The sequence below is a fragment of the Natrix helvetica genome (genome assembly GCF_964273705.1).
Source record: "Natrix helvetica genome assembly, chromosome: 2".
Classification (NCBI taxonomy): domain Eukaryota; kingdom Metazoa; phylum Chordata; class Lepidosauria; order Squamata; family Natricidae; genus Natrix; species Natrix helvetica.
The window spans coordinates 238,033,079-238,055,696 of record NC_138552.1 but is presented as its reverse complement, the minus strand read 5'-3'; the positions used below and the strand labels follow the sequence as shown (position 1 = coordinate 238,055,696).

The window sequence follows — 22,618 nt, the reverse complement described above, 5'->3', positions numbered from 1 at the left end:
AAAATAGATCTTGTTGCAGGTTCATGGGAAAAGCAAGATTTGAACAAAGATTTCTGACTTGAACCTTAGTCTTTTAGTTAAGTACACTAAAGTACACTTTTCTAAAGTAAGAGTCTTTCAGAAGTTTGTTAATGCAATGAAGGACATTAAGAACATTAAAATGCAGATATTAATGAATATAATGCACCACAATATATCTTATTACCAAAATTATTTGCAAAACTTTAAACATTGGGTACAATTGTAAACAAAGCTGCATATGTTTGGAGAAATTTTTCCTAAATTCATGCAATTGTTAGTCTGACTTTTTAAAAAAAGTTTCACAATTGATGAATTGAATTCAAGATAGCTGCAGAAATTATTAAGAGAATACAAAATTAAAATCTTTTGTCATCCTTAAAAATCCTTCTTGACCCATGAAGTCCAGGATTATTGATTCAGGACTTCAGGACTTTAAGCAGAACCTATTTTCAGCCCTACCTGGAAATGCAAAAAATTGAAACATCTAGAATTGTTCTCATCCCATTTTTTTCTTTTTAGTGTCCACCTGCTGAACCAGGAACTTTCAAACCATGGTCTGTGAACGTGTGAATGAAGACATCTCTAGAAATTAGCTCCACTTATCAAAGTGGTTTTTATCTCCAGGGACCAACCAAAGCAGTATCTCTAAGCTGAAATCAAAACTGTATTCCGTGTCTGCCTTATTGATTGAGAAAGCTTTATAATGTAATTGTGGAAGCATCAGTTGAGCAAGAAAAATGTTATTGTTGATAAAGTACTGCAGATGTTGTATATAACGAAGGGAGAGAGAGAAAATGACTTTTCTTTTATGAACAGAAAGTTTGCAATGGTTTCTTTAAGCTTGCAGTGAAAATCAGGGAAACACTATGCATATGTTCACTTTTCAAGCGCAATCATGACATCCAGCCTCCAAAATGTAGTTTTAGCTGATTTGATGCAACCAATTAATCATCATCACATCTAATTTCTTCTTAATCTTTTGGATGGATCACTGAAAATGGGAAGACAGTTGGGAGAGGCCACTGTTTCATTTTTATTTTGTGTACCAAGGATGAGAGAGGTATTGTAATGGCTAACAGAGGCACTTTTGGCCTCTGTTTTCAACTTCCTGGTCTTTCAAATTTGCTAGAGTAAAATTAGTGTTAGTCTGACCCTTAGTCAGAGTGAGACACTCACCCCAGGGAGGAGATAAGAAGCATATAATCATCCAATACCCAAATCCATGGGATTATGATCCATTGAACTCAAGGGGATTTACTTTTGACTTGACATATCCAGGATATCAGTAACCTGTATGTGGATATATCACAGAAAGCTGTTTTTTCTCATAATTTAGGGAACATTATCTTCAGTTTAATTTTATCAAAAAATGGATCAGTTAAATTGAGGATTGTGGGATTGCACAAAAGCACAATTTATGGAGGCTTATTAGGGTCTTCCTATATTTTGACCTATAGTGTTTGTTGAGTGCAGTGTTTTTTTAACCAAACACTCCGCTACATGGATATTGATTTTTTTCCTTTTATCAAGTCTATGCTTTACTTTTGTGTGTAGGCTAGGTTATTATATTGCATTCTGTACTCACGATGAATATGTTCCAAATCCATAAATTTCAAAACAAATTACAAAAAAATGAAATACATTGTACAATAAACATATTTTCTATAGATAAGAAGTTAAGGAACCCTAAAATATTAGAGAAATGGGAAGAATTCTGGACAAGTTGATCATATTAGTTCCATTTCAGGAGGAGAAATGTATAGGTGAACTGACTGGACTGTCTTCCTGAAGATGAGTTAGTTCATAATATATCTGAAATGTTTAAAAGCCATTTAGTTCACCATATTGGGCCTTTCTCCATTTCTCCCACATCAAATCCCATTGTACGCTTTGTGCTGTATAGCTCCTTACATTCTGTTAGGATCTTAGAATCCTAAATTTTAGAATCAATGTCAGATAGTACAAATTCATTTCTAAATGTTCAGAAACCAGGTAATGGTGTCATTCAAAGATCCTGACTTTGCCTTGGGATCTTGGGATGCGGTTTCTGGTTGATACCAAGAAAATTGTATAAAACCAATGTGTACATTCCTAGAACAGAAAAACAACATGCCACATTTTAGTGCTTTCTAACAAAAGAAATGAACCACTCAAAACTGAATAGGTACATAAGCACTCGCAATCCAAATCTTGAATGGACCAAATATAGTCTCATTATTTTCATGTAATTTAATTCCCAATGATTTCAATGGATGTACTCTAAGTTATGACTAAATTCTAATCAAATTTGTTGTTTTTACAAGTGGTTGCTCAGTAGAGCAATGCAGTACAACTATGCTGTTTATTAAATGTCCTCATGGACTACAAGATCATAAAAAAGGAGTTATGGTATTGTTTTATAATAAGGTGAAATAAATTAGTAACAACTCCTGTTTGTCATTTATTAAACAATACTTTGCATTTGATGTTGATAGCTACTATTTTGTGTTTTGACAGAAGAAAGAGAAGAGATTGTTTCATAGGGCTGTCAATGTCCTGATATCTCCACTTGCTCTAATATTGATACATGAGATGGGCAAATCAAAATGCATTACTAGGCCAGTGACCAGTTATGCCTCCATTTTTTGGAGGGGTGGGGGAATCAGGATTCATCACTATTCTGGGCTTAGTCATGGTTGATTCTGCATTACAATTTAGGATGAGATGTTCCTTTTTACCTGCAGCTGCAATTCACCACAATTAGGCATTTTGCATCATAGAAACGACACTATTCTTGAGACATCTGATGTTGCTGTGATATTGCTCTAAAGCATCCAGGGACTGAGGTCATGACAAAAACTCTTTTCATCATTGAAAATGTTGGATGAAGTTGTTGGAGTGACGTGAAGGAAAATAATGGATTTGTATCATTTCAATCTTAATAAGTGGTTTGTGTAACTTCATGAGGCACATCTAATATCCTGTTGAAGAAAAGGATCATCCTGAAACCCTACTTTTTGGTTTCTTATTCACTTGATTCATTGGAAAAAACCATTCCTTAGCTGATCTCTAATTTCAGAGAGAATTTTTTCCCCCTCACTGGCCTCGTTTAAAAGCTAACAAAGTCTGTGATATAAAATGTGCCCATAAAATGTGATGTTAAATAAGAATTCAAATTCACCATATCTGCTCCGAGGTATTTGCAAAAGAAGGGATAGATATCAATAACATCTTGTTATTAATGATTCTTCATAAGAAGGCTACTTTTCCAGGAAGCATGCAGATTAATTTTACCTGCATCAGTTACAGACATTTCTAAATGAGCTTATTCTTTTATGATCAATCTGGATGTCTGCGCTAAATGTAACATTTTGAAAAATAAACGTGTATTTAAATGCTTTTGTTGTTTTTACATAATGTTATGATGACTCAGGAGACACACAACTTCTCCCCTTCCTGGATGTTTGCCAGGAGCAACTATGCATTGAACAGAAGAAGGTTTTCTCCTTGTCAGTGGCCACCAAATGTAGCACATTAGTCCCCCCCCATGCCCATCATCAAAGATGAACATCATTCTCATTTATGGGAGAAGATATTTCACAAAATGTATGTGGGGGAAGCTAGATTTGCCTAGAAGATTACAGTCACTGGGAATCAAATGTTGTATTCTCTACACAATTCCAATCTGGACTTTATTTCTTAGCTGTGCCCAAAATGTAGAAATCAAATATGGACCATTAATTTATACATAATAGAATACAGAATAAGAGAGTTGGAAGTGACCTTGGAGATCTTCCAATCAGCTGCTCAAGTGCTGACCTTGGAGATCTTCCAATCAGCTGCCCAATCTCTTCTTAAAAACCAATATACCACCACTGAATCATCCAGCCATATGTGGGTAATTTCCATGAACTGTAAAGAGTCACAAAGGTCATCAGAGATTATGATATATTGGTCCTATACTGCAAGCTGTTCTGTCACAACAGTTATTTTGATAGCTTCAAAAGTAAAATTCAAAGTGGTTCTGATTTTTATGTCACCTGTAGATATTTCAGGCAGGAATGTGTGAGAATAACTCCATTTTGCAGTAAGTAAAAGAATAACATGGAAAATACAGAATTCAAAGGGTAGGCATTCAAAAGATTAAATGGGAAACGGTGCAACACACCAGAAGGGCATTTTTCCTTTTATTCAAAACCTCTATCAAACAAAAAATCTAGAGCCTCTGGTGCATGCTTCTTGTCTTCAGTTATCCAACTGAAAAAGAAGTTGTGAAATGATTCTTGAGATGTTGAGTCACAAACATGTTTGTTTCCCCAAATTGGTTTTCCTTGAATGAAATGCCATTAATAACAGTAGTACAAATGTGCTACTGTTTTCCAAAAGTTCTGTATCCAGACAATGCTTTTGATTATTTGCAAATTATTAAGGAGCATACAATAAAAAAATGGACTGTAAACAATTCCAGAATATTTGGGACCAATAAAAGGAAGTGTTTCTTTGCAAGGCACATAATTACATTATGGAATTTGCTTCTACGAGATGTCAAGGTTACCAATGTAGGTCCCCATTCTATAAGAATCTGAGATCTCACTTCATCAGTTCAGTTATGGCTATTCTTCTTTGATGTCTTTGATAATCCTAGCTGTTTCCAGAAATGCATATGAGGTCTGAGAGCAAACTTCTGGGAAAGGCAAATGCAGCAAAGTCAAATCGAAAGAAATGGCAAAGCCTTTTCTTCTGCACAAGGGATAATTCACCGAACATCTCTTCTTCTAGCCAGTTATATGTCCGCTGGATCTTGGAGTCAATGAACTTGGGCATCTGGATGTTATCTGGAAATCCATTCCGGAGCATCAAATGGTGCACTTCATTGCCAAGAAACCCAAACATTATTATATAGTCATATTGAACAAGACATGGATGACACAGCTTAACTAAGGGTGTCCATTCAACACTGGCATTCTTCAATCCACTGTACAAGATGTAGTCAATGAACTCTTTGAAGGTTAGATTGTCTGCCATCCGATGCATGTAAGCAGAAACGAGTCTGTGGAAAGGATCCCTAATGAAAACCACTTTTGTGTAGGCTTTAAGCAGAGCTTCCATTGATGTCAAGTTATATTTACTCAAGGCCATTTTGTCACCAAAGTCCTGGTGATAGGGGACAGGCACCTGCAATGTGACATTTTCGTTCTCCAATATCACTTCCAACAGCTGCTCCCACTCTTCCACCCCGGTGCCTGGTATTTTGCAATACAGGAAATTCAGTTTGTGATTCACTGCAATAGAAGAGAGTAGTTGGGAAGCTTCCTTTTGGGTAGCTGGAAGTTTAGTGAGTTTGCTCTTTTTCTTGCAAAAAGACCGCAATGTCTTTTTTCTGACCTGCTGAATATGTAGCAGAGCATCAAATGTGAGGGGTACATCAATCTCCACTTCGATGGTCAAATGGTCTGTAAACATAGGATGGTAAAAGCTATTCAAGGATGTGAATCATCAGCTGCTTGATAACATTTGTCCCTTTAGTTCTAACTAGCCGATAACCCAGCATTGCCTGGCACTTATTTATGGCGGGGAAATGTCCGGATCAAATGTAATTTCTAATAGTGGATTTTCTCCCTTACCAGAAGAAGCCTGTTGTGGAGTACTGTGAAGCCATTACCATGGCAACTCTACTGTGCTGTACAGTAGAATCCAGTATGGCACATACACAGGCTGTATCTTAACCCACACAGTATTTTTCTCCAGAGACTAAGTCATCTGTGTACCAAATTTAGTTGAAATTGTTCGAAGCGTTCCAGAGCTATGCTGGAACACACACACACACACACACACACACACACACGTATGTGTGTGTATGTGTATGTATGTATGTATGTATGTATGTATGTATGTATGGCTAAGACTCCTGCCTAATATGTAATACAGCCCAGGTTCAAATCCCAGTAAGGGTATGGCTAGCTGATGAGAGCTAAATAGCTCGAAATAGATCTATACTAGTCTCCCTTTATTTATTTATCAGCACAAATACAACACAAATATAAAAAGGCAACATTAAAAATAAAAATATGGTTTTCTGCCTGCATGGTCTTCTGTAATGAGCCGAAGGACAGAAAGAGGGAGTAGTGAGCTTCCTCCCATATTTGGGCATACCAGGGGTTGTAACACAAATACATATATATATATATATATATATATATATATATATATATATATATATATATATATATATATATATATATATATATATATATATATATATATATATATATGTGGTTGTATCATGATTGGTAGATTGGTGCTGATTGGTGCTGGCTTTGTGTGCATTGTTGTTTTGTATTGTAACGGCCTGGGTGGTGGGTGGGGTTTGTTTGTTGACTAGGGCTGGTTTCCAGATGTTTGGTAAGCGGGAGGTATCGTCACCCCACCCACCACCCAGGCCATTACAATACAAAGCAACAATGTACACACAGACAGCATCAATCAGCACCAATCTACCAATCATGATACAACTACACAACCAATCATTCCACTTACTGAAACAAAGCCAGCACTCCATCCCTCCTACCAAGATTTACAGAAAGACTGCAGCTCCCTTCGCACTTTAAGCCAAAGACAACAGCCTGAAGATGGCGAGTGAGATCTCGCTGAAACATTGCCAAGATAATCTCAATCTTACATGGGAAAAGACCCGAATACAACAAAATCAGCATATATACATACATACATACATACATACATACATACATACATACATACACACATGCATACACACACACACACACACGTGTGTGTGTGTGTGTGTGTGTATGTTCCCCACTTTTTTAGTCTCCTCCAGTTGTGCCACTGAATAACCAGCACTTTGTTTCCTGGCTTTTTTCTCCTACTACAAATTGCCGATCAAATAATGAACACTTGAAATGAATACCGCGTTTATTTTACTGCTATACTATATCAATGAAGTTACTTTTTTATGTTATTGAGATACTTTTTTGAAAAGGAAGAGGAGGAAACAACTAAGTATAAGTTACTCTAATACTATTATTTGCTTGTTATGTGTTACCCGGTAACCAAAATTATTCCTCTGCTATGGAGCCAGGATTCATTGGCAATGTTAATAAACTGTAACAGAGTTTGGGATCTCCGGGATCGCTGTTGAATTCAGTTCATGTGGACGGTCCAATCAGACCTAAACCGTCCTGAAGAGACGGTGAAAGGTAGGGGCAGATCCTGTGGTCCCAGAGACACCCGCAAAGTTTCTGGTGACCCGGAAAAAGCCCTTCTTGCCAATGATTGCGAGTCAGCCCCCAGGCTGCTGAAACTGCTGACAGCTCCTATACGCAAGCACAGATGAGAAGCATGTTGTTTTGGTGAGAGTTTTTAAAAAATTTTCTATTGGAGAGAGAACACCCTAAATCTGGAAATTTAATTTAAAATAAAGGCTGACTAGAGAGAAAGCGATGGATTTAAGACTTTCTTTTTTCCCTTTTTATTTCAATGATTCCAATTGTAAACCAGAACATGGGCTACAAAACACACAAAACAACAAAGTTAAATAGAAAATTGCTTCCGAAATCCTTTTTCAGGATGATAGATGAAACAAATTTAAAAGATATTTGGAGAGAAAGAAACCCTACAAAAGAACAATATACTTTTTATTCAAATAGACATTCATCATTTTCCAGAATTGATGTGATATGGGCCTCAACAGAATTGATTTGTAACATACAATAAGTCGAGATTGAAACAAGCACCCGGGTGGATCATAATCCAATCACAATCAAATGGAAAGGCCAAAGGACAAGATCTAGATGGATATTAAACAATACTATATTGAAAGAAAAAGACTTTGTACAGAAAATGGAATCAGATTGGGGAAGGACTTTTTTGAAGATTTAAACAAAATAGTTTTGAAGTTTATCTGGCAGGGGAAAAAAGCAAGAATAAGACTCAAATTGCTACAAGCTGCTAGAATAAGAGGAGGATTGGGCTTACCTGACTGAGAGCTATATTACCAGGCAACAAACGTGATGTGGATTAAGGAGTGGATAACACTAAGAAAGTCTAGATTATTGAATGTAGATGGTCATGATTTACTGTTGGGATGGCATGCTTTTTTATGGTATAAGGGAACCAAAGCACATGGTTATTTTAGAAGACATTATGTAAGGGAGGCTTTGTTATTAAATTGGGAGAAGGTTAAAAGGTTACATTACTTAAAAACTCCAGTCTGGATATCAACCATTGAAGCCTTTTTATATCCAATAATATATAAAAAGGAACAAACAGTTAGATATGTTGAAATATTGAATGCAGAGGGTGAACTCAAATCTATGCAAGAGTTGAAACAAGAAGGAATAGAAATGAATTGGTATTCATATGTGCAGATACACTCTAGATATAATGAAGATAGAAAATCAGAAGGTTTTTACAACAAAATGACTGAGCTAGATAAAATTTTAACAGGTACTGATGAAAAAGTAATTAAAAATTATATGGATATCTATTAGAGGTTAAACTGCAAGGAACAAGGCAAATAAACTATGATAGCTTGGGGGGAAATTTTGGACATGAGATTGAGTTAGAAAAATGGCAGAAATTGTGGTCTCAAAATTAAAAATGACAATGTCAACTGCATATAAAGAAAATTTGTATAAGATGTTTTACAGGTGGCACCTACCCCCAACGAGAATTGCAAAAATGTTCAAGAATAAGTCGGAAAAGTGTTGGAAATGTCATCAGACACCGGGGTCATATTATCACATGTGGTGGACTTGCATTGATACTGGACTAAAATCCACATGTGGTTGGAGAAACTGTTACATAAACACATAGACTTTAAACCAGAGATTTTTTTATTGGGAATTATACCAGAAACTTACAATAAAGACTTGAAATATCTGATTGTAAACGTTTTAACGGCAGCTAGAATTGTATTTGCAAAAAAACTGGAAAAATGAGAAAATACTAAAACAGGAGGAAGTTATTCGAAAAATAATGGAGTCTGCTGAAATGAGTAAATTGTCATTTGAAATTACAGAACAAGAAGATGAACAATTCTATTAGATATGGGACTTGTTTTATCAGTGGATAGATAAAAAAAACCTGGTAATGAAAAATGTTTTATTCATGTTTCAATTGAAGGAGATAAATGATAATACAAGACATTTTGTTGTTAAATAGATTAATAATGATACAATGAAAGACTGGTATGAATTGAATATGAATTGAATAATTTAGAATATTTTGTTCTAAAATGAAGGATAAGGATAATAATGAACCTATGTATATTTGATAGATGATTGGTGATATTATGCATAATTGTAAGTAGTGATGTATATTATAAAGATATTTTGTTGTTAAGCAGTTTAATAAGGAAGTAATGAAAGATTGGTACATGTATGAAGTGAATACTCTGTTTAAAAATGAAGGAATAACATTTGTGCTTGAATGTATGATGCACAAGGACAACAATGAACATAAGCATACTTGATGGATGATTGGTGAGACTATGCATAATCGAAAGTAGTGATGTATAAACATAAACAGTTGGAAAATTCTTTCACATTGTGAAAATAACTAGAATGAGATAGGTGATTATAGCAAGGTATATTGTTATTAAATAGATAATTAAGGATGCAAGAGAATTAGGTTTGCTTAAAAGGAAGGAATATTAATTGCAACTGAATACATGTTGTACAATGAAAGTGAGGTACTTAGTTATATTTGATGGAAATTTAATGATCATATATGTAATTGAAAATATGGATTCACAAATGCTTGTAACCAAACGACGTGCTGTATGTAATGGATGAGAGTTTTATATGTCATGTGTGGTTGGTCTTTTATGTCTAAAAATATTTTTTTAAAAAAAAACTGTAACAGATATATATGTCTGTATAAAAAAAGAAAGAGAATATGGCAGATTTGGCGGAGTGTTTCTCCAATTAAGCCATACGTGTTAGGGACAGTTGACTTTTGTTTTAATACATTTATTAAAATTTTCTTGGCCTCTATTGCAAGAGACCTATTAAATATCTTGATTCTAAGAACATGGGAAAGTGCCTTCCGCTGCCTATATTGCTTCAACACATGTCTTTGGCTAGTTGAGGCAAACTTAGTGTTGCTTTCACATCAGGGATGGGGGAGATAACTTACCTTGCTGCTGAGGGGTAGAGAGATGATGGTGCCACCATAACAGGAAAATGAAACCTATGCAAGTTAAGATGATAGATCGAGGGAGAAAACGCATTTTCTTGTCTGTCTTACCCAAGGGAGAGCGGCTAAGGCAATCATCTGAAGCCTTGTCCACAGAAACATTCTTGGATGTTTATTCTGGGCAGCAGTAATAAGGTTAAAGTACTGTTTGAACATGCCTGGACTTTCCTTGCTGATATAACTGTGACAAACAAAAGGGGGGGAAACCCTATTTCATATTACACTGTTGTCTTTCTGAACATGATTATGAAAAACTCACAGCTACATTCAGCTTTAACCCTACTCCCACCAAAACCTTTTCTTAAATCTTTTTTTTAAAAAAACTCTAGCAATCACCAATGTAATCTGATGTTGATAAAACTAGTAAGAGGGGTCATATATTTAACAAATGAATCCATGGAATAGAGTTTTCTCTGTAAATGGACAGAAGCAAGAAGTGGTGTTTTTCTTCTAGAGACATCGCTGTCTCCTGAATATGCTCTTTATGGGTCTTTGCTACAAGGTGATGCTATGTGATCAAAGAGCTAATGGCTTCCCTAAGGTTAAATAGCAATAGCACTTAGACTTATATACTGCTTCACAATGCTTTTACAGTCCTCTCTAAGCAGTTTACAGAGTCAGCATATTGCCCCCAACAATCTGGGTCTTCATTTTACTCACCTTGGAAGGATGGAAGGCTGAGTCAATCTTGAGCTGGTGAGATTCGAACTGCCAAACTGCAGCTAGCAGTCAGCAACACTGCACTCTAACCAATGCACCACTTTAGTTCTTACTAAAAGTAAAGGTTTCACAGAAATTTTCCCCAGCAGACACTTCTCAAATATGATAGATTGCAATTCTCATTGCCATCAGCTAGAATGACTAGGCGCTAGAGGAACTGGGAGATATTGTACAGTGCATCTGGAGAGCCCCCCCAAAAGAAAAGTTTGAACTTTTTGATAACAAGTCCTTCGGAGAAATCTTTAAGCAACTATCTTCAGAAATTTTGTTAGGGGCAGTTTGTTAATCCCTTTAGGAAAATACAAACTTTCTATATAAACTCATCCAACACTAAGGACTGAAAAAAAAAGACAAGAAGAAACAAAAAATATCTTAATTACTTGTTTTTAAAATAGATGTCAAACTAAAAAAGTTCAATTAATCATTACTTTCTTAAATTGCTTTAATTTTAATAATAATAATAAATAATAAATTTGAATTTATTAGCCGCTCCCTTTCCAGGCAGGACTCGGGGCGGCGTACAATGGGCATATAAAACATAAAACATGTGTACAAACACACAAACATACATATATACAAAGACACACATGCATGGAGGAGGTAACAAATTACAACATTTAGACAGTTAAAAATCACCATTAAAATACCCCAATTGTAAAAAACCCAATGTACAATTAAAATTTAAAATTTAAAAAGACAGTCAGGAGGAGTGAGAAAAATTACGGTTGAGCCAGGCCAGATAATTGAAAGAGGTGGGTCTTCAGTTGTACACGGAAGGAGCGGAGATCGGAAGTAATCCTGATGTCACGGGGGAGGTCATTCCACAGGGCTGGGCCCATCACAGAGAAGGCTCTGCTCCTGGGTGTCGCCCCCCGACACTGTTTGGCGGACGGCACCCGGAGAAGTCCCTCTCTGTGTGAGCGAATTGGTCGTAGGGATGTGTGGGGCAGGATGCGATCCTGCATGTAACTGCATTTACTGAGATTATGAGTGAGAATTCAATTAATATGTTATATGCACAGTACTTAGCATTAAAACTGGAACTTTATACACTAGTAGGACTCAGTTGACATCTTTATATCTCCCCTCCTCCCATTAATACATTTAACTACCTATATAATGAGCATAACTAGTGGCAAGTCTCATCCAACAGAGCCTCTCTGGATACAGAGAGGATGAGAAATCATCTACTTGCACTCAAGACACCTGCTCCTCATGAGAAGGCGAAAGGACATTGTTTAACTCGTGAGTTTGCCCATCAAGAGATGAGGAGATCCAGCAAGCTCTCAAGCCCAGCAGAGCTGATATGAACAACAGGTTCATAAAAAACCATTTTTAAAGAATAAACCAATTTAAATAATGCAAATAAAAAACAAAAAGCTAGATAAGAATTTTAAATAGTTTGAAACAAAGTAAGAGAACAGACAAATGTGAATTATTTGATTTCATATTTGGAATTTTATGACTTTTACTTTTAAGATTTTTGAAATAATTCAAAACAAAAGAATATCCTTGTGGAAATATAAATTGTTTAGGCTTTCAGGGAAAAAATGATTGGTTGATTAAGAAAAAGAAGCTAAAGAAATTTGAGGCAGGCTACGTGATAACATGTGCCTTTAGTGTTTAGTCATGCCAGCCACATGACCACGGAGATGTCTTTGGACATTGCTGGCTCTTCGGCTTTGGAATGGAGATAAGCGCCACCCCCTAGAATCGGGAATGGCTAGCACAGTGATGGCAAAGCTTTTTTGGCTGCTGTGCCAAAAGCTGGGGGAGCACAGGGGGGTTGTGCGATGGCGTGCCACACCCATAATGCTATGTGCACACCACTCCAGTGTCTGCGCGTGCGGGCAATCAGTGACACCCCCCACTTTTGCCACAGTTTTTTGCCTTGCCCAGGCTCCAGAGGTTTTCCAAGAGCCTGGGGAGGGCAAACACAGCCCACCCAGATGCCCTCTGGAGGCCTCAGGAGCTTCCCCGAAGCCTCTGAAGGGCAGAAAATGGACCTATGGGGAACCCGGAAATTTGGGAATGGTGACTTCCAGTTTGTCCATAGAACTGATTTTTCGGCTTCCCCGAAGGTTCCAGAGGGTGAAAACGGACCTACGGACAAACCAGAAGTCACTTCCAGTTTGCTCATAGGGGTGGTTTTTCGCGCTTTGGAGGCTTCAGGGAAGTCTCCGGAAGGTGAAAAACGGCCTCAAAAGAAGGCCGAAGTCAGCTCGCCAGCTGACAGGGCATTGCCTCGTGTGCCCTGACAAATGGCTCCGCATGCCACCTGTGGCACGCGTGCCATAGGTTCACCATTTCAGGTCTATCACATATGTGTGTGGGAACCTTTACCTTATGTGATTACACAAAGGAGACACTAGATGTTGCTAAAGATTCCAGTTAGAGAAAAAGAAAAGTCTGTTTTCTATCCTTTTGAATTTGATAACCAGGAATGAAACTTACAAAGATGACAGATAAAAGTATTACACTGGGGACCTTTCAAAGGCTTTTTTTTTGGAAGAAATATGAAAGAAGCTTGCAGCTACAATAACAACAATATTTGCTCATGAAAAGGTACCATTTTAAAAAGATCTTAACGAAGAAATGAAAGACGTGAGAGAGAATATCTTGGAAGAATTTACAGATTGCCAGAATGAAGAAATAAAACAAAACCCAGCATATGCGAAAATACCAGAAAATAAAATAGAAGTTTTGAACTGTAAGACAGAGATGAAAACTAAAGTAAAAATACAAATGATAACCCAGGGGATGAAAAACAACCTGGATAATGACTCATTACTGGATTTACAAAAGAGGGTTGTTAAAGCCATACACCTCTCCCCACCCCCGAGACTGAAGAAAGATAACCAAGATTGTGCTAATTTAAGGATAAATGAAATATATGTCAAAGTTAATGATGTCTTTATAAAACAGTTTTCCTGTTTCCTCTACTTATTGGATATATATTGATATTTCTTTCCTTAAGAGCGCTAAAAAATTTAAGACCTTCTTAAGTTGCCAGTTTTTCTAACAGCATGGCTTTAAGGGGAAATATAATATTCACATTAATACTATAATGTACAAAGATAAAAATGCATGTCACAGCTCCGTGGAAGAAAATGAAAATTTAGTTATGATTTATCTGATCCTGTTGGTTTGCATAATGGATTAAAACACATATAAGAATTCTGTAATAAAGAACACCAGTCTGTCTTCCAGGAGCTTAACACTGCTACCACATGGGACATTCCTTGTCTTATTCTGAAAGCACGTACAAATATAAATGACTATGGCACTTTAAAACAAAACTTACAAAGAAAAGAAAATCCCTTGGACCACCCTGTTAGATGTCATTATTTTTCCTCTTTTCTTTTTAATCTTATTATTTATTTACAGAATGTAGAGGCTGCAACAGCCAGAAGCTGTTAATTGTAAATTGGAATAAAAACATGCTAAGAAAATGTTTCTCAGAATCAATTCTTCAATCAGAAGCAAGCCACATTTCAGGAGGTGAGATATAGCTTTATTCAACATTGATGTAGAAGATAGGAAATGGCCAATAAGATTGAAGCTCAGCAGAATTGAACTTGGCCAATACTTAGGTAGCAGACCACCAGGAAATCTTAGGGCTATAGGCTAGATTGGAAAGTCAGAAAACATCCCAGAAGTAAAAACGTAATGGCAAATTACGTGCAGGAACTGGGTATGTTTAGCTTAAGAGAAAGAAGGACCAGGGGAGACATGATAGCAGTGTTCCAATATCTCAGGGGTTGCCACAAAGAAGAGGGAGTCAAACTATTCTCCAAGGCACCTGAGGGTAGAACAAGAAGCAATGGGTGAAAACTAATCAAGGAGAGAAGCAACTTAGAACTGAGGAGTCATTTCCTGATAGTTGGAACAATTAATCAGTGGAACAGCTTGCCTCCAGAAGTGGGGAATGCCCCAACACTGGAAGTCTTTAAGAAGATGTTGGATAGCCATTTGTCTGAAACGGTATAGGGTTTCCTGCCTAGGCAGGGGTTGGACTAGAAGACCTCCAAGGTCCCTTCCAACTCTACTATTGTATTATTGTATTAAATTGAAAGAGAATATTTGTAGCTCAGGGTTGAACTGTGGGGTCCTTGGTGCTCTCTGAGCTCGGTTATTTTCTTGCAGCTTTTCATTACCCAACTATATAATATCATCAGTCTGGAAAACACCAAGGACTCCATGCTAATAGCAAAGGATTCTATACTATTGTTATGAAAACTGTATTGTTGTGTTTATGGGATCACTAGAAACTGAATTTGATTTGCAGAATTCTTCCCCTCACCCTAAGGAGGAAGAGTTTGTAACAATTTATTTATATGTTGAAGATGTGGATGTGTAAAAAAGAGTACAAAGTTGCTGTTGTAGAAAAGAAATGAGAAGAGAGAGAGGATACGTATTCAATCTTCAGCTCTTAAATGAGATGTGGGATAAAAAAAAATAAGACAAAAGTGGCTTCATGGCTTGACCTTCTTAATTCCCACCCCTACTCCAATAAACCTAATAGGGAAAGAGATGAAAAGGAAACAAGTTAGGCTGCTAAGTAAGTAAGAATTAGCTCAGCTATTGTTTATCAGAGTGACTCAGGTGTCTCAGGTGTTGCTCTGCCACTGAAAGGAGCCTGTTGCCTTCAATGGAAGGTGCTATTCGATTACTTCTACTGAAGAAAGTAATAAAAAGTTTAAAAAAAAGGGATGCTCAGTGGCTAAGACGCTGAGCATGTCGATCAGAAAGGTTGGCAGTTCAACAGTTCGAATTCCTAGCACCCTGTAATGGAGTGAGCTCCCGTTACTTGTCCCAGCTTCTGCTAACCTAGCAGTTCGAAAGCATGTAAAAATGCAAGTAGAAAAAATAGGAACCACCTTTGGTTGGAAGGTAACAGCGTTCCATGCGCCTTCAGCATTTAGTCATGCCGGCCACATGACCACGGAGACGTCTTTGGACAGTGCTGGCTCTTTGGCTTTGAAACAGAGATGAGCACTGCCCCCTAGAGCCAGTTTTCACGACTAAGGTGAGACTAGAACTCACAGTCTCCTGGTTTGTAGTCAGGTGCATTAAACACTAGATCAAACTGATTCTTAATATGTTGTATCAATATGTTGTCTTTTGTAGTAACACTTTATGGACTTTCACTGACATCCTAACTGAATTGACAAGGATTTCAGGGTATGGTTTATAGATGCAAGAAGGGATATGGGAAGAATTGATCATTTGTTGCATTTTAAACAAAGCTGATATATTACTAAAATTGTTTATACTTCTTGTGAAGGGAAAAATAATTTCTTTATATATTTCTCCCCCCCCCCTCTTTACTATATTCTTATTTTTCTTTTTTATCTGACCTTCTCCTTTTTCTTTATTAAAAGTTTGTATTAACTTTTATTGTTTCAATGTAATTTTTAATAAAATTACTATTTTTTAAAAAGAAAGTTTCGAACAACAGCCTATTCAGGAAGTAGTTAAAGCAGCCCATGAGTCACTTAACCAGACGGAATATATTAAAAAAATGATCTGGTGTGTCACTATTTTTAAAATGCAGCAGCATATGGGCTTCCCAGCATATGACTCCTTGTCCGGTAGTGACTACATATGCTTCACACAAGGCTTTCTTCAAAAATATATTTCCTTATCTCTCTGTTTTTTCTCTGTTTTTTTCTTTCCCACAAAAAGATATATTTTATTTGCCTAAGATTATGTGCTAGAACTCTTCAGTTTTCCTGAGGAGGTGAAGCTGTCCGGTTTTTGAAGCCATACTACTACCATTTCATTTCAACAGATTAAGTTGTCAGTTTTTCTCTGTCTCCAAATAGTTCATAAAATACAAGCTCTTATTCAGAACCAAACTGGAAGAACATTTGTTGTGTTATTTGGCTGCATGTTTTTTTTAAGAATTAGCCAATGCTGAGAAATGAATAGGATGGCCTGAATAATATGGGTCCTTCCAGTTCCTGCTTCTGTCCAATCTGCTCTGGAACAATTATGAGGCAACAAATGGACAGAACTTATCATGTTTACTTCTGCTGAAGAGTATGAGGGAAGGTTTTGTTGCATGATCCTTATCAATTCTTATCAATATTTAACCCTACTCATCTTTTTCAACATCTAACAAAATAAACTGCATTTGTGTACAATCCAACATTACACATACTTTGAGAAATAATTTACATTCAAATAAAAGTTAAAATGGATATGTTAAAGATTGTGAGTCTTAACATATGTTCAAGCCCCTCTTCCAAGTCCTCCACAAAGATGCGTAAATTTTTCACTCAGTTTCAGAATGCTACTAGACATGCACTTGACTGTCTCCAGGTCAAAAACACATTGCCTAATATGTGTACAGACCAACGTCAGCAAACATTGGCAGAAAGGATGGCTCATCCCTCAGCAAACTGGTGCTATTGTTTCAGGCAGCAGATACTTGAATAACTCCCCACCACTCTTGAAATTACTTGCCCAGCCAGGTTTCAGAAGAGTCTTCTGAATAGTTCTCTTCCAGAAGCAATAATATTTCTGGGTTGGGTCTTGCTCTTTAGTCCTATTGGTAACAGCTAAAGGAGACTTGACTTGGACCATGGCAATGTTACGTTTGACATCTAGTGGTAATACATTGCAGAAGGTAATCTGGAATGGGAGAAGAGGTACATATATCTAAAATAGACTGCAAAAATGAATAAACGAATTCTCATGCAATCAGGCAAGCATATTTCATCTTTGCTCAGTTGACTTCTTTTCAGTTTCAAAATCTTTAGGAATATTGAAATGTCAGTCTCTTTTCCATGTTTTCTACAATGTAATCTGTATTGAGTAATTGTTTGTTTTTGAGATAGTGAACATTTCTTACTTACTCATTTCACTGTTTTCTATATTTTCTATATTTCTCAAACTTAAACTGTAAGTTATCAACCTTTCAATCTATCTGGTATTCATGTAATGCACCCACATTTTTCTTACTTCTGTCATATCAGGTCCCATGTGCGCCTAGTCATGACCCAAGTAATATCTTGGCAGCATTTTTTTTCTTATTGTGAGTCACAAAGGTCAAAGTCATCTTTATAGTGCTGGTATTAAAGTAATGTTCTCTACCTTATTTCTGACATCATCTAAGAGGAATCTCTAGATCAGTGTTTCTCAGTCTTGGCTGGGGAATTCTGAGGACTGGAGAGCATGCATTTTAATGGTGCCATGGTCAAGAAACAGTGCTCTAGATGAAATCTACTAAGCTTTGTCATTTGTTCCTTTGGAAGGAAGTCAGGTGATTGGCAATGACCAGGAACAAGACCAGGAAAAGCAAATTTCATTCCAATATAATTTTCTGCCAACTCAAAGATATGTACACACCAATAACACTTGGTAGTGGGGAAATGCCTTCAGCCAATATATGTAGAGCTGTAAATAAAAATTTAGATGTATTCTCTAGTGAGAATTAATTGGGGTTTTTTTGCACTGTGAAAGGATTTAAAGAAACCTTACTTCATGCAATGTCTGGAACGTGTTTTACTGTTTTTAAATTCGTTATTTTAGTGGCCAATAAATGATATATTGTGAGCTATGATCCCTAGTTAATTGTTGCTATTGAATAGGTTAATATTTAACCTATTTTTTTCAATCTCTTTTTCATTGCCAACAAACTTTCTTTCAATAAGTGGCTACCTTTAGACAACAATAGTCAGAATTGTGCTCACTGAGGCTTGAAGCATTACACTTTCTAGGAGCTTGGTGTACTGTTTTGCTCCTAATTTTTTGTAAGTGGCAAAAGGAAGAAAGGCACTATTGGAAAGTTGTCATATAGATTATCCTCACTTAATAACCTCAAATTAGAACAGGAACCCCACCACTAAATACTGTGGTTATTTAATGAACCATACATGATTGCCGCTTACAATTTTACTTCTTCATTCTCCATTAACTCTGCTTGTTGCAAGCTGTTTGGGAATGGCGTTCATGCAACCAGGGAATACTGCAACAGTTATAAATATGAAGATTGTCTGAAAAGCTGGTTTTTAAAATCTTACTATACCTTTGATGGGTCTCTAAACAATACACCCAGTATGGGAGGACTATCTGTACTTGATGCCAAATATAAAGGGATGTGATCTAAAGGCTGGGCTGGGTTATGGGATGCCAAACAGGTACTACAAGCCATATAGTCTTTGGCCCATGGATTGTCCATCCCTATTCCTGTGTCATCTGGATGCAGCCCTCTTTCCAGCACTCTGGGACCAATCTGGAAATGGACAACCAGCTCTTTTCTCAGGCCTTCCAGGGTCCTAATAATGAGTTAAAAGCAGGTGAAAAGATAGCAAAGCCATTCCCTCACACTATCATAGTATTTCTATTTTCTTAAAACTCTGGTTCTCTAAGGTGAAACTTAGCAATTAAAAAATGCTAAGGAAATGGCTGAGTTCCTATAAGATTCTGAATCAGAATTTACCACCCCACTTGTAAACCTATACATTACTGTTTAGTGGGATGTAAGAACTCAAGCACTGATATCAACAGAGAAGGGGGCACATAGAATACAGGAGATGAATCAAGGTCTCTTTGTGTGTGTGTGTGTGTGTGTGTGTGTGTGTGTATGTGTGTGTGTGTGTGTGTATACTATATATTTATTTAGGGTATATCTGTCTGTCTGTCTTCCTGCCTGCCTGCCTGCCTATCTATCTATCTATCTATCTATCTATCTATCTATCTATCTATCTATCTATCTATCTGCCCGCCCGCCCGCCTGCCCGTCCATCCATCCATCCCTCTACCTCTACCTCTATATCTATATAGGGTAATCCTCATTTTACAACCATTTGTTTAGCTTGAACTTACAAAGGTACTCAAAAAAGTGAACCCTTGGACTTAATACAATACAATAGCAGATTTTGAAGGGACCTTGGAGGTCTTCTAGTCCAACCCATTGCCTAGGCAGGAAACCCTATACCATTTCAGACAAATGGCTATCCAACGTCTTCTTAGAGACTTCCAGTGTTGGGGCATTCACAACTTCTGGAGGCAAACTGTTCCACTGATTAATTGTTCTAACTGTCATGAAATTTCTCCTCAGGAAATTGCTTCTCTCCTTGATTAGTTTCCACCCATTGCTTTTTGTTCTACCCTCAGGTGCTTTGGAGAATAGTTTGACTCCCTCTTCTTATGACTGTTGCAGCATCCCCATGATCACATGATCAAAGTTTTGGTAACTGGCATTATTTACAATGGTTACAACTTCCCAGGGTCAAGTGATCACCATTTGCAACCTTCCAAATGGGTTTCCAACAAGCAAAATCAAAGGGGGAAGCTGGATTCACTTAATGTCCACATGATTCCCTTAATAGTTGAAGTGATTCATTTAATAACTGTGACAGACAATATGATAAACTTGGATGCAACTCCCTTAATCTTGCTTAGGAATGGAAATTCTGGTCCTAATTGTGACGACAACCTATATAAGGATATATAAACCTATATAAGGATATATAAATATATATTTTCAAATATAAGGAATTTCTCAGGCCAGAACAGCTTACTGTAATGTAAAAACAAGCTACCAATATCTTTAAAAGGACTGTCAGGACCTAGAGAAGTTACATTACATGATTAGACTAAAGAACTGGATATATGGAACATTAGGCTTGCCTTGCAGTGGTTTAATTCTAATTCAAAATCTAATACTCCCAGAAACTCAGATGTGATGCAAGACACCCAAACCTGATAGCAATTGTCTTATAATTATTTATTCCTCCATTGATATACTTTCTTCAGATATGGTAGCTTTTATTTATTGAATCAATAGTAATATTTCCTATTTTTACTCTCTATACTGTTAAAATATTCATGACTGGGAGAGACATGGGAACAAGGTCAGCCAATGAACAGCATAGCAACTAAGTCAACCAATGGGAGCTTAAACAGATCTGAGTCTGTGCAGAGAATTGAAACAGAAAGAAAGAAGTCTGCTGCTCTGAGAAGTAAACTGGCAGTCTGTCTGGGCTTCTCTGCTGATATGAAACTAACTGCTTGTGTTTGCCTGTAATTCTCCTGCCTTGTGTTTACTTGGAAGAACCACCTGTTGATATTGTACATTTATTCACCTATTCTTATGTATATAAAGAAGTTAATGAATCCAGCTGAATCAGTTATCTGTGTGTGCTTTCTGGATTTTTCTGCAACAAACTCTAACATATACTGAATAGTTATACTATTTTGAATTTGCTTTCTGCCTATCGTGATGGCTTAGTAGTATCTCTGTCCACAATGTTTTAAAAATAACTGATTTAGCGGACATCACAAAAAGTTTAAACTGACCCAGGGAAACAAGAGGAGAAGATAGAAATATAGGCATAGATAGAAGAGGGAAGAATATATGATTGCTTTGGTTACAAGTACAGTATATTCTGTACTGAAGAATATATAGTTCAAATCTTTAGATATCACTGCCAATTTCTAAGCATCAATCTTAAAGTGTCTGGAATACCATCAATTCTCTCATCCATTTTTTTCTGAAGTATCCTCCAAATTTGAAAAGGCTATGTAATAAACATGGAGCATGACATTTCTCAGAGGCTCTGTGCACAAAAATTCCTTTTCTATACAAACGTTAATAAACACGATTGAAAATTTAATATAGATCCCACCAACAACACTTCTTTTGATACATGACTATGTGCAGGACCAAGAGTGCAGGAATACAGAATGCCTTTTCTCCAGAAAGGAAATCATTATAATTTATATTCCAATACTTTGTCAACATTCTGGAAGCCTCTTATGCTAGGACAAATTAAACCGTAATGGGTTTTTTGGGTGAAGGGCAGTGGTGCAATTCAGTTGGTTCTATCCGGTTCAGGTGAACCAGTAGTGGTGGTGGTGGGAGGCTCCGCCCACCCACCCGGACATCATCACTTCCTGTTTTTGATGCTCTGCGCATGCATGGAAGGTCCTGTGCATGCATGGAGGTGCGCACACTCACATTTGCGAACCGGTAGTGAAGGTAAGTTGATTTCACCCCGGTGAAGGGTGTCTAATCAACCTTTGCCATCTTATTGGAAGGATATTTAAGAACATTTTCAGTAATACACAATACAATAAAAAAGAGTAATAAACAGATCTTTAACATAAATGCTAAACATTTTAACTTGTCCTAAAATGTGCAAACTTGAAACACAGTTTTCATAGATATACACATGCCTTTTTATCAATGGAAGTGGATGGTCTTTTTGTATCTGTCATAAAATCAGCTTGGAATGAACCTATCTACACCTGGCGTTTATGACAACCCATTCACTATATTATTTGTTTCACACTGGAAGACAGTTATTGTGACTTCCATTGCAGAGGAGGTATGTGAAGCTTCATAGTTCATCCTATAATTTATGAATAAACCAGTGATATCAGTGATATGATTCATGGATTGGAGAGTCATTTTGTGGGTGGATATTGCATTTATGGGCCAGTGTTACAGAGATGGCATTCTGGAAATATATCAACTAATGAAAGGAGAGGAAGGGGTTTCAAGAGAGTAAGCAGACAGACAATAGTGAACAGACATCTAAACGAATGCACTGTCACCAATAGCCACGACTATGCTCACCAGATCAGAGAGCAAGGAACCTGGTAGGAAAACTGTTGATATATACCCCCTTGTCGGCCTGCTTACTCTCTTGCAATCCCTTTCCTT

At 36.9% G+C, this 22,618-nt stretch overlaps 2 protein-coding genes across 2 annotated transcripts in view; one reads left to right on the top strand and one right to left on the bottom strand.

Moving 5' to 3' along the window:
- The window catches only part of XDH (xanthine dehydrogenase), a 66,097-nt gene extending 62,698 nt beyond the window's left edge, over positions 1 to 3,399 (top strand). The window contains exon 36 of the mRNA XM_081941646.1: positions 541 to 3,399. Within this exon, the coding sequence (XP_081797772.1) occupies positions 541 to 591 (51 nt within the window). The 3' untranslated portion in view covers positions 592 to 3,399. The remainder of the gene's footprint in view (positions 1 to 540) is intronic.
- A 458-nt stretch (positions 3,400 to 3,857) lies between these two features.
- Positions 3,858 to 10,313, bottom strand: LOC309386364 (carbohydrate sulfotransferase 9-like). The gene is made up of 2 exons (XM_081941648.1): positions 10,159 to 10,313; positions 3,858 to 5,453 (listed from the first exon to the last, which is right to left on the bottom strand). Exons 1-2 carry the CDS (start codon positions 10,250 to 10,252, stop codon positions 4,642 to 4,644), a joined length of 906 nt encoding a protein of 301 aa, XP_081797774.1. The 5' UTR covers positions 10,253 to 10,313; the 3' UTR covers positions 3,858 to 4,641.
- Positions 10,314 to 22,618: the final 12,305 nt, after the last annotated feature.

Bases quoted from the DNA above. Each gene is read 5' to 3' on its own strand.
- LOC309386364 (XM_081941648.1), bottom strand. From the start codon at position 10,252: ATGCGTTTTCTCCCTCGATCTATCATCTTAACTTGCATAGGTTTCATT. The intron at 5,454-10,158 runs GTAAGTTATCTC...CTATGTTTACAG, and splicing joins CTCTACCCCTCAGCAGCAAG to ACCATTTGACCATCGAAGTG.